Source organism: Accipiter gentilis, chromosome 33, assembly GCF_929443795.1.
Source record: "Accipiter gentilis chromosome 33, bAccGen1.1, whole genome shotgun sequence".
Classification (NCBI taxonomy): Eukaryota; Metazoa; Chordata; class Aves; order Accipitriformes; family Accipitridae; genus Astur; species Astur gentilis.
In genome coordinates, this window is record NC_064912.1 from 4,156,033 (window position 1) to 4,168,575 (window position 12,543).

At 43.7% G+C, this 12,543-nt stretch overlaps 1 protein-coding gene across 1 annotated transcript in view; it reads right to left on the reverse strand.

The window, feature by feature from the left end:
* Positions 1-7,720: 7,720 nt before the first annotated feature.
* Positions 7,721-12,543, reverse strand: part of IL20RB (interleukin 20 receptor subunit beta) — a 31,906-nt gene continuing 27,083 nt past the window's right edge. Inside the window, exons 5-8 of the mRNA XM_049791671.1 lie at positions 12,207-12,331; positions 8,901-9,051; positions 8,435-8,580; positions 7,721-7,846 (exon numbers count right to left, since the gene is read on the reverse strand). Of these exons, the coding sequence (XP_049647628.1) occupies positions 7,721-7,846; positions 8,435-8,580; positions 8,901-9,051; positions 12,207-12,331 (548 nt within the window). The remainder of the gene's footprint in view (positions 7,847-8,434; positions 8,581-8,900; positions 9,052-12,206; positions 12,332-12,543) is intronic.

The following is a 12,543-nucleotide window of genomic DNA, read 5'->3' on the forward strand; positions in this document are numbered from 1 at the left end:
TCCTCAGAACAGACTCAAATGCTGAAATAGCATTTTAACTCCTCTCAGGTATCACCTTTCCCTTCCTTTTTTTAAAAGACATTTTTCCCTTCTATTATCAATATATTTTTAGGGACAGAAGCTAGAATGTTTAAATGACTGCAGTTTTCAGTTTCTGCCTAGCAAAGGAGTAAACTGTGTACATTTGGTGTCATTTATGTGCAGAATAATATTGCTTATTTCTGTGTCTGTGTACTTTATTCCCATACTTAGGATTTATCTGTATGCCCAGGCATTGTAAGTGGTAGAATATGATTTGGAAATGAGATTTTAGTTCAAAAAGGGGTGGCCAGGCAGATTTGTCTGAGCAAAGTCTCTACCCTGGGATTCATGTTTCTGTATACTCTCTGCAGAAATTGTACCCTGTACAAAATGTATTTGGGAAAATAGACTTTACCAGAGCAGAGCAGGAGAGGCTACTTATGTACAGGGATGGCTTTTCGATGGGGCCAGTACGACTTGCAGAGAATGAGCATACATTTTGTCACTGAAGGTGTATTCTAAGCCAATGGATCAAGAGCCCCTGGGCTGTTCTCATGATCTCAAGTAGTATTGCTGGCTCAGAAACAAATGGAAGCAGGGTAGTGAAGGTGAGTGCAAAGTTTGGCAAGTGCAGGAAGGCAGGATAGTCAGGTTGGCTCTAGAAGCTGAAGCTGAATTTTACAAAATACTGCATTCAGTCTACATTGAGACAGAAGCTACAGAACACAGCAAATTTATACATACAACAAGGAGATTTTAATCATTTCAGTACCAAATCTCAATTTGAGCAGAAGTCTTTCCCCCTGGGATGACATTAGAAGACGAAGCAACAAAAGTAAAAATCAGGAGATCGATAGTAAAAGCAAAACAGAGAGGAAAAGATATCTTTTCATGGCAAAGCTAGGTAATTGCATAACTGTTCCAAGTGGAAAAGGTCAACAGGCAGATGACAGGCTGGTGCACAGAAAGCTTATTCCTAGCAGGGGACAATATTTCACAGTGCATTGGAAGAGAAATGAATGATTATGCAGATGTGACTAAGAAAATGCCAAACTGTATGGACAATATGAGAAGCTGAGAAGGCCTGGGTAAGACTATCCCATAATGACACACAGTGCCATGGTGAGAGACATCCTCTAAACTGCAGGACATTTGAGGTAGCACCAAACTCAGCAGAGTGATGGGAATGATGTCAAAATTAACAATGAAGTTGCACCAGATGGCAGAACAGGGAGTCAAGGCCAGGACTTGGCAAAAAGAGGGAAAATGTTAGCCATCAGTCTGTCTGGATAGCAGCAGGAGGGATGAGATATATGAGCAACCTGGAGGACGAGAAGGACGCTACTTAACAGAATGAAAGCACAGCAGTGAACAGATAGGGATTATACAGTGGGAGGTTAGTTTGAAGACCACAATATGTTAAAAAGTATAGAGCTGCAGCTGGTTTGTATCAAAGACCACTTTCTCAGGACTATGTGAACTCTTTGGCCTCAGCAGGGGGGCAAAATGAAAGACCAATTGTTCAAAGGAAAAATGCAATAAATCTTCTGGGAACTTAAATGGGGATGAAGTTGCAGGAGGGAAAAAGTTCAGCAGTAGCATAAGGACTGCCTGCTCGGCTTGGGAGCCTCAAGTTGTATTTCCAGGCTCACAGCTGATCATGAATATTTACTCTTTCCAGCCTCTTCCTTGACTGACTTTTGGATGGGGAAAAGTCCTTTCTATTTTGTTTCCTGCAGGGTCTCTGGTAGGGAACACTTCACCTCTCTAAGGTTGTGTGCATCTTTGAAGAGATTCCAATTTTCTCCACCATGTGCTCTACTGGTAGACTCCACGTTATTCAGGTTTCACTGAATTCTGTTATTCTGCGTATGTTAATGTAACCCCCATAACACAAAATGGACTGCATAATTTGATATAGAGCACTCAGTTAAAATAGTTCTGCCAAACATGAATTGTGGAATATTTGTGGTTGGAAGGGCTGTCTGGAGGTCTTTTGATTCAACCCCCCACACCAAGCTAATGTCAAACCTAGACCAAAACTACCAGGGGCCTTGACAAGTTCAGTATTATGCCCAGTATAATGCAACAGTGCTTCTGTCCAGACTTAAGGAGACATTTTTCCACCATGAGGACAGCCAAGAAGATGAACAGGTTGCTGAGAGAGGTTGTGCAGTTTCCAGTTTTGGGGATTTGCAAGCCCAGACTGGGTAAAGCCCTGAGCAGCCTGGTCTGACATGAGAGTTGGCCCTGCTCTAGGCAGGAGGTTAGACTGGAGACCTGCTGAGGTCTCTTCCAGCCTGGATTATCCTGGGATCCTGGGATATGAGGAGCTATGCACCACAGCTGGTACTCAAATCTCCCACCCATATGAGGAACTCCAGGCTGAATATCAGAGTAATTTATCCATTTTATTCCTAATGAACAAACATTCCAAGCACATCCACTTGTGAAAGGTAATTCTATGCTTTCAGGCATAAAGATTCAGCATGGGAACCTTCATAAGCTCCTTCACAGTAAGCAAAATTATTACAAATTTAGTTGGTTTTTCTGACATGGCTCTAACTTCTCTGAGAGCTCCTTTGATACGTGATCGTCTGTTGGCCCTGCAGACTCCCTGGCAAGCATCCCATTTCTAGGATCTATTATTAGTTTAGATGTTTGTAGGAAGTTGTATCTCAAATTCTTTTTGTCCTGATTTATTGTGTTTTTACATTTAATCAGATAGAAATTGTGTTCCCTCCTTTTTTTCTTGTTTGGATATGAATTAAGGTTTTTGAAGGATGCCTTATTGCTTTTACTATCATCCCTCACCTTGCTATTTCACCATGCCAACACTTCTCTGCTCTTCCTAAAGTCTTTTTTGACAGGTGGAATGCATTTACTTTAAGCCTCTGCTGTATCTTTAAATAGGTCTTATGCTCTTGATTCAGTTGTCTGATAAAAAAAAAAGGATAATGTAAAACTAATTTAAAAAATTCAAATGCTGTTAATGTCTCAAGGGACAATGAAGACATAGATCCTTCAGCTTGCTCGTAGGGGAGGTTGATAAACTGCCTGGAGTCAGGGGCTGGAGGGCCTGTGTCCAAGACCAGCTCAGATATGGTGCATCCATATCACCTGGGATCAGACTGCTGTGCGAGAGGACTGTGAAAATTCTTACCAGGACCTCCTCTCTGTTGGGAACTGCCTTTGAGCTCAAGCCCTGGTCATTGGTCATTGCCAGAGCCACGCTGTAGCTCTGTCTGTGCCTGGCCATGTTTGATGTTCCAGTCCTGACCAACCAGTCTCATCACTGCAGACTTGTCCAGTGATTGGGCCTGACACCGGTCATTGCCCCTGGACCTTCTTGTGTGGGGACTGGGGAAAGTGCGCTTTGTTGGGAGACGGCAACGCTTCCCACCTTGGAGCCAGCTCACCTCACCTTGCAGAGCCACCACTCTCCTCCTGAGGCCGTGGTGAGGAATGACAGACTCTGGGGTGGCACAGCAGACGCTGGTGTGGGCAAAGTTAGCTGTTAACTTCATTAAACACAGCCGCACCAGGAAAGTTGGGGCTGGAAGATTCCTTTTTTCTCTATTTTATTCGAGCGCTGAAGATCTGTAAGGCAAGTGCAAGCTCCTGTCAAACCTTGTTCTGGGACTGCGGGCTGTTGGGGTGAACAGGATGTCTGCAGGGTAGGATCACTGCCTGCTGGCCTGCACCACAAGAGTGTGTCCTCGGTGTTAACGAAGGTCTGAGTTTGATCCCAAGCAAATCATGAACATTAAACTCCTCAGAAGTAGCCATTTCTGTAGTAATAGCTAAATTATAGCCCATATGCTGAATGAAACCAAATTAGGTCTCCATGTGTAGTATTTATTTGGGCAATTTCACTTAACTTGCCATCTTTTAATTCCTTTTATAGCTTGATTTAGTAATTTCTGAATTTTTTTATAGTTCCATTTATTGAGAAGACCACAAGAAATCTGAACTGAGTAATTTTCTGTTTCTGCAGTTTTGTACGTTAATAGCAACAGAATCGTCTCTACATAAACTCTTTAAACAATAAACTTCTTTGTCTGTAGTGGTTTAGATGTTTATCATCTTTGTAGCGCTTCATTTGCAGGACACAGTACCACCTTCACAAGAAAGTGAATTAATTTGTAGTCAAAGTAGTTATTTTGGTTACTTTTTGAATTTGCAAGAAAAAAGGTAACTTTTGAAAGAAACAAGACATACTGTAATAATGCAGAAAATACTTAAAATAGCAATTTATCAAATTAAGATCTCAGTTTGATTGGACAGTGAAATGCTGGACTGTATATTAATATCAGCCCTTAAAAATTGCCAACAGTAATATACTTACTTCTAAGGAGCTATATACTTCACAGGAAAAGTTAGGCTATATTCCAGCCAGTTAGTGTCATGGAACAGATAATTGAATTCCTTGCTTTCTTGTCAACCCAGTAATACTATGTAACTCTTTTTAAGTGTTCATGTAATCAATGGTCTTTATGCTGGTATGCATTTAATAGACTGAATAATTTTTTCTTTGAAAACCAGTCTTATCAGCATTTCTTCTGTTCTTCTGTTCTTACAAAGTCTTCAGGAAAAAGTTGGATTTTTGGAATCACATTCCACAGGTTACATGCAGCTTAGAAACAAAATTCACTAAAAAGGTGATACAGGTTTGTGCTTTGTTTTCATGCAACATTTTTTGAAAGTAAAAAAGAAGTATATTTTGAAAGAAATGGAGCTACTTACTACCACATCAATGGGAAGAAACAGAGCAAAGTTCATCAGTACATATGTTCTTTGCTGCAGTTACTTGTCTGGTCCTTTGAAATGTAGTATCATGGTTGTGGGAGCAAAATCAGTTATCAAAGGCAGCCGTTGCCATGACTGCTAAGGCACAATTAACTCTTGCAATGCATGGGAAAGAGCTAGAGAGTGACTGGTGGCAGCTGCCTATGCCAATGCCACTGTCCTACTACATACATGGATGACAAAGGAATTGCTCTTGTTTTATACCATGATTTTCAGGCTTAACAAAATACAGCACATACTTCAAAACAAGAAGCTTTCCAGGGACTTTCAAACAGCATCTCAAATTTGGCTTCAATTCTCCACAGATACAAACTGGAATATCCTGATGCAAATTGAATATGGTCTTGCTAAGATGGCAGTGACCACTTAAACAGTTCCCTTCCATCTCCCTATCATAAGAATTTTGTTCAGATGTTTCTTTTATTTAACATTGTCTGGGCAGTTTTTTACTGTCCTGTTTAACCATTTTATTGGCAATGAGGAAGGGCATAAATTCTGTTAACTGCAAGTGGGAAAGAAACATATGCTTAATATGCAGCTGGAAAATAATAATTTTTAAAGCCCTTCACATTCAAATTAACAAGCTTCCCCCTGCTGCTTTCCTCTGTATTCCTAAAAAATTGCTGGTCCTGCTGTAATGCAACAGTGTCGGGGACGGGGGCAGGGATGGCGGTGGGAGAGATAGGAGGAACTGCTAAGGCTTTTCAGACCTATAGCCATGGAATGGGCAAGTCCTGTATGGGGACACCCCTGTGGGGCACACTAGAAAACAAGACACTGAACTCATCCAAATCAATGGGAAATAAAATAAGGATAAAGGAGAGGCATAGGAGCTCTCTAAACCAGCTTTACCACCAAGGCCTCATGGGCAGCTACACACAAGACCTGCTGGGCCTTTCAGCACTTGTCATATCAGCCCATATGCATGCCCTTCTCCTCTTTGCTCCCAAATCTTCTGCTTGTCAGGGCCCATCATCGTATGGGTGTTTGCAGCTAGGCATTTCTTAATTAACTATCAACAACCATGAAAATCGACCCCGAGTCTTCAGTGCTCAAACTTGCACAGATTTTCTCCCTGTGTAATTTGCTACCGATTCAGCAGTACCAATCTTTCTATTTAACACCAAAGCACTATATCCTAATACTGTCCAGACAGAAGCTAGCGAGACAGGAATAAAACAAGCAACTGGGCTGCAACATGAAAGTGAGGTGCTAGCCAGCGACTGGAGCATGAACACAGAGGTACGAATAGTCCTGAGTCACTTCTACTTTTCTCACGGTGCTTTGTTGCCACCTGATGGCCTGATGCAAGATTGCAAGAATGAAATTTAAAAAGGCACAGTCTTTAATTAGTCATTTCATTAGATCCACTGATAGCTTTAAAAAATAGCTTTTCAGCTCGAAGACTTCTCATGCCCTGCTAACACAAGTCTCTGCTCCGCAGGTAATAGATTACTTCTCTTCGAAGTGACAGCCATAATTGCAATATCCACAGAACAACTATAATTTATTTCTATTTAGCAGAAATTTATCTTTGTCTTTTGCAATTTCCTTCCTTAAGATGATGACAAGATATCTGGAAGATAATGAAGTCATCAGGCCTGGAATGGCCGCTAACACAGTAATGCTGGGATGCTTGATCCATCTCTCCTGATATTCCCCCACTAGCCATGATAAGCACTCCAGTTGCCTCTCACCCTGGCCCTTCTGACTGCAGAATCAGGTTTTCCTTGTATGACATAATCAATGTCCTGCTTCAGGTGTGGTGTTGAACCACAGGGATGCTCTGCAGGCACCCTGGACGATCCTGACCACGTGATATGCACATCTTTTTGTCCCCTTTCCCATTTCTTTTCCCATTTCTTGATCCTATCTTTCTCCACTCCAGTTCCCTCTCATTTAAACAATTCACCTCTGATTATCTTTTCCCTAAAGATCCTAGTTTTCCTTCATGCATATCCAGCTTTTGTATTTTTGACACTTGCCTAGGTCATCTTGGCCCTATATAGCATTAGTGATGCTGCTGGTCTTGCAAAGCTCTGCTCCCCAAAAGGTTCTCAGTGCTCCCTCCAACCATCTTTGAAGTCTGGGTGTTTTTCACATCACTCCCCCCTAAGCACTGGTGAAACCCAGACATCCCTCATGGCGCTGTCTGTAAGTTTTGTTGGCACCATACATTGTTATCGGTTACGTGCAGCAAATTATTGTGTCCAGCCACTGTCAACATCCTTTTCAATGAGTGTAACCTCAGGTCAGGGTCTGCAGCCCTAAAAGCGTGGGTTTTTTCCTGCTCATTCCAGCTGTTTTAGCCATGTAAGAAGCTCTTACTAGCTGCTCAATTTCTCTTAAAAATACTAAGGCTGAAATGGTTTGGAACTAAGGGACTGGGCTCTACATTTATTGCTCTGGTGAAATTCTGGTGGCTGATGGGTGGGCTCTGCCTTGGAACCGTCGATGTGGTTGACAGAGGTAAAGGGAACATGAGTTAACTCATAGAATCGTATAATGGTTTGGGTTGGAAGGGATTTTAAAGATCATCTTGTTCCAAGTGCACTGCCATGGACAGGGACACCTTCCACTAGACCAGGTTGCTCAAAGCCCCATCCTCGTCTGGCCTTGTCTGGTCATGGGTATGCATATGAAGGGGAAGTATAGAAACTGGCAGTTGTCACCTGTGACCTTTACTGGCTTTTTATGTAGATGGATGAAGATGTTACAAAGTGGAGGAGCACCAGCCATGTGCTCGTACACACCAGTTTTGGTTTGCAGCAGCTTGTAGACACAAAGAAAACAATGTTACTTATTGACACTCTGACGAAAGTGGCTGGGGCACAATCTGTCAGCTCTGCTTACAAGATCGGTTTCCACAGCTGTTTTTTTCTGGGGTACTCTACAGTGTTTCTTGAATCCACAGTCGGAGAACTTCTTCTGAGGGCATCACACACACCATCAGATCACATTGCTCAGCTTCTTCACTGCCACACAGTATCAGCTGGGTGGGGGCCTCTGATACTTTCTGTAAAACAAACGCACTCACTCACCCTCAGTCTGATGAATTTGTCTGTCTGTCTTCTACTTTTCCCCACAAACCGTTCTTCTCATCCTTCCTGGCACAACTGCCCAGAGACCCAGGGCTCAGGCACCCACAGCCACAAAAGCTGCTGCCTGCATTCTCACTTGAACTGGACAGCACGTTTAAGCTACTGACTGAAACGCACTCCTCCTTAGTGAGTGAGAAAAGAGGATGCTTTTGGTGATTGATTTCTCCTCACCAAGGAGTTGCGAAGCTCAGTGCTGGAACCACAACACATGGAGCACTGTTGCCAATGATGCAGCTGTATTTTTCAGGGAGCAGCTGGTCAGGCAGGCTCAGTCTATGCCTCCCAAGCTGCTTCCCCACAGGCACCAGCAGCACCTTCCCTGTTCAGGGCTCTAGGCCGAAGGCAGTGACAGCTGTGCAGCTAATTCATGTGGGCTGCTTGACCCCTGCAGCTCAGCCCATCACACGGGAATGAGCAACGCTTCCTATGCTTTTTCTGCCCGCCCCATGACCCTGTGACTACCCAGCACCCTAAAAACCAATAAAGCACAGTAAAAAACTTACCAGCGTGTCTGGCAGGACAGCAACAGGGCAGCAGGAATACTGAAAGATTTTACATGTTTTCCAGGTAAGGAAAGGCAGGGTCAAAGCAGCCACAGCTAAGCCAGCAGAGGAGATGAGGGCAGTAACCAGCCACATGGATGTGCCACCTAGAAATAACAGAAGCAGCAAAACTTCTCAGAGAGACTGAGGACAAACCACTCAATGCATTTAGCCTGCACCCTCTGTGGCTGCTCTTCCCACCCACCTTGGTGAGATTCTTTGTCGGCACACTCCAGGTAGGATACCAGTGCCAGTGTAGGGGGCTGCACTCCTGAGTCTTCCTTTTTTACCTCCCCCAAGGAACAAATGGGCAGCACATTTGCAAACAAGACTGGAGTTATTGAGTGGAAATAAAAGGAGGAACTGCTGGGGTATCCTTCTCGGGCATGACTTCACCAGGGGAATAGGAAGGAAGGCCGACTGTTACCTTGTGCTCTCACACACTGTGTCTGGCTGAAGCTGCTGCTTCTGTTGATCGCCTCAACATATGTCTGAGCTTTTACACAATAATCAGGTCCTGCCTCCATGGTGTCCAGGTGAACCACAGAGCTGACCTCTTTCACCACCTTCTGCTGTATCTGCCACAGACCCAGGAGAGAAAGCATTAGAACATAGGGCAAGGAGCTAACTGAGAATGGGAGTCCTAATGTGATGCTGTCCCAGACTTTACTGGGAGAAAAGGAAGGAGCAGCAGGAGGTGTCAGAGAGGACTGTGTGAATAAGAGGAGAGAGGGAGAAAAGCAGCAAATGAGGAAGCACAGTGGAGTGCAGAATGAGACCGCACATATCTGGAAGGGTAGGAAGGGATGGAAAGAAGGAGCTGTGAGCCAAAGAGCCATAATGGTGATGTTGGGCCACAACACCTCCTCCCCTGGTGTAAGGGCTTGATGACTAAGGTCTTCACTGATCTGAGTCTTTGCTAGGGTACCAAAATGACACTAGAGCACAGAGAGAGGATGGACTGGGCTAGCGAGGAGCAAGTGAATTTGGCGTGTGCAACTGCAACACATTTCAGCAACCCTCAAACAGCATATGACCACCAGTACACTATTTTTTTGCAATAAATAGGACTCAATTAACTGCTGGCAAAATGAAGTTGTTATTCCCAGAATTCCTAGTCCTGAGAGGACAGGTAACAATTAGCTAGTTGATCCTAATGTTGCTGTGTTGCAGATGCAAAGCCTGCGCTTACGGAAGAGCTCATTAGCCTCCAGCATCATACACGTACAGACACCTCCAACAACCCAGTAGGGTTCTCCTGGCAGGGCAAGTCCTTCTCACCATCAAAATATCCTCCTCCACAGAAAGATGATCTTGAGGGCCATTAGTTTAAAAAGATTTCAAGGACAAAATCAGGTCAATCGCTACCGGGGGTGTGTAACCTCTTGCAATAACCTCAAGTCAGACATGTCAAATGTGATAATTGTTAAAAAAAAAAATTAAAAGAGTCCCAGCAGAGAACTGGACATGTACTGACCAGCAAACCTGATGCTTGTGACAGTCCAGTTGGTAGAAAATATTCTGAAGTTTGGAATTAATGTTTAGGTGATTAATACCATATAGTGAAGAAGAGTTAACATTTAATTCATAAAATACAGTCAGATACAATCCTATATGATTCTTTCTAAGGTGTCAGAAAGCTCATGGACAAGGTTGATCTCATTTACTTGGATTTCCAAAAGGTAGTCAAGAAGATCTATTTCAAAAGCCTATTAAGCTAACAGCCATGGGATAAAAAGGCATTGGACCTCTGAGTGCACTAACCAGGCTGCAATGGCCCTGACCAGCCCTGCCTGCCCCCTGCATCTTCAGCCTTCTGTCCATGGCCCAGGAGCCCCATTTAAGCTCAGCCCAGGGCCTGTAAGTGTGCCTGTCTCCAGCTCTGTCTCCTGGACGGACCTTGGACCTACATTCTAGGTAGCTTGTCTCCTGGATGGACCCTTGGTTAAGTACATTGCAGCCTTGTCCTCCAGCCCTGTCTCTGGTCCTCCTTTTGCTCCTGGCTGGGGTCTCTGTATGGACCCTGGGCCTGGTTCATCACTTGCCTTGTCTGGGGCTGGGGATGGACCCTGTTACCAGTACCTGATTCTGCCCACTGATTCAGACCATGTGGGTCTGTGCTTCATTGGGGAGGGCACTGCTTGCACTGGGATCACCCTTGACTCCTGACTTCCTGCTCATAGTGAGCAGACCTGCTCCTGCTGCTTCCTGATAGAAGAAAGACTTTTGTATTATTAAATTGCTAATCCTTTCTCAGAGTGGAAGGAAGTCAATGGTGGAGGCCCATGCAGATCTGTGCTCACCACTGTGTTACTACAGATGATCAGGAAGAAAAATGAAAACTGATACATGCTAATGATACTAAGAAAACACTTCAGAATAATAAAGATGACAGCCAACTGTGAAGAACTGCAAGAGGATCTTGTAATAAAATGACAAATTAAATTCAACACAGATAAAAGTGAAATGATGCTCATGGCAATTTTTTCCCCTTCATTTTTACAGTCAGTGACTGGACCTTAAATTGAGCATCCCCCATCAGAAACAGGAACATGGGGTTCAGGTTTCATGGGATAGTCAGCTGTGTGGTAGTCACCCATGTCAACAATTTCTGAGAAAAGAAAAGACTGTGAAGACTTGTTTTGTTTTATGGTGCTAACTCATAGTGCTCCTGCACCTTGAACTGTGCAGATTTACTCCCTGTCCACCTTGGTAAAGGCAAAAATAGCTAGAAGGGCTTCCACAGGGAACAGCTAAGTAGTCTGTGAGTCCTTGGCCTGGAAAAAAGATACACTGTTAGAGTGGTGAGGAAAGTGAATAGGGAATAACTGTTCTCTGTCTCTCTCTCTCTCCTTTAAACCAAGACTGAGACTGCACAACACTTAAGCTGCAGAACTCCTGACTACAGGAAGTTGTACATGCTAAAAGTTTACATAGCTTGAAAACCAGAACAGACAAATTAATGGAACAAAAAATCATTTGGGGCTATTAATGATATCATTTCTGGCTCAGGAATTTCCTGGAGCTGTGTCTCTGAAATCTCAGAAAATAATCTAAGTGTAATTACACACAGGCTCTCTCCTTACTATCTTCCTTGGTCATCTCCATTGCCCACTGGCAGAGAGAAGATACTGGGTTTGACGGTCCCTGACTTTATATGGCAGCTTTTATGTTCTTAGGTGCTATGGAAGCACCACGTTCCTAGGAGATAAAAAAAATAAATTGATGTCTAGTGAAAACAGAAGGACCTGAATGGAACATAAATTGTCACTACTGCAGTATTATCCAGGTGTAAGCAAGACCCTCAGCTAAGCAAGTTATAGCTCACTGTTCCAGGCAAGCTGTTTTACAACAAACTTGTGAGAAAACTTTGTCAGCACCTCAGTGTAACACCTTAATCTTGGTCTTAGTAAACCAAATGATGTTCAGAGAAGAAAGTCAGCATAAACACCTTCAGTTCCTGACTTCTGGTTTCTTTCAATAGTTGACACCCCTGGAGTGATTTGTCTTCTCAGGGAAGGAAATGTGGAAAGAACAGACAAGCTTCTCCATGAGGGTAAGAGCAACCCACTGGTATGTATAGAGGAATATGGCACATACTGACGCCAAGCAGACCCTTAAGCCTCACAGCAGGAGCTTGGACTGGCAAACAGGCCCTGGGCAATGTCTGTATGCTTTCACTCTAAGTATGTGGGCTCTCTGTTATTGCCCAAAACCCGAGGGTAAAACTCACCCTACTCTCCTGGCCCTTCTTCCAATAGACAACACAAAACTGAAAGGCAGGCCCCATGTCTTCCAGCTCCACTAGTAAATGATACCCATCTGTTATGACCTTCATCAAAGGTGGGGTCAGGGAAGCTGCCAACACAGAGAGAGCACCATTATCACATCAGAGGCAACCCTTAAAAACTGTCTTCCTTTTCCCAGCTAGGAGAGGAAGAGAAGCTGACATCTTGAGCACAGTAACATTAATCTGGAATAATAGCTGGTTGTTTCAGTAGGGTAGAAACTTCTCTCTGCTCTACCTCCTAGTATGTCTAGATACAGTAGCAGACTTTAAGCAGGAGGAA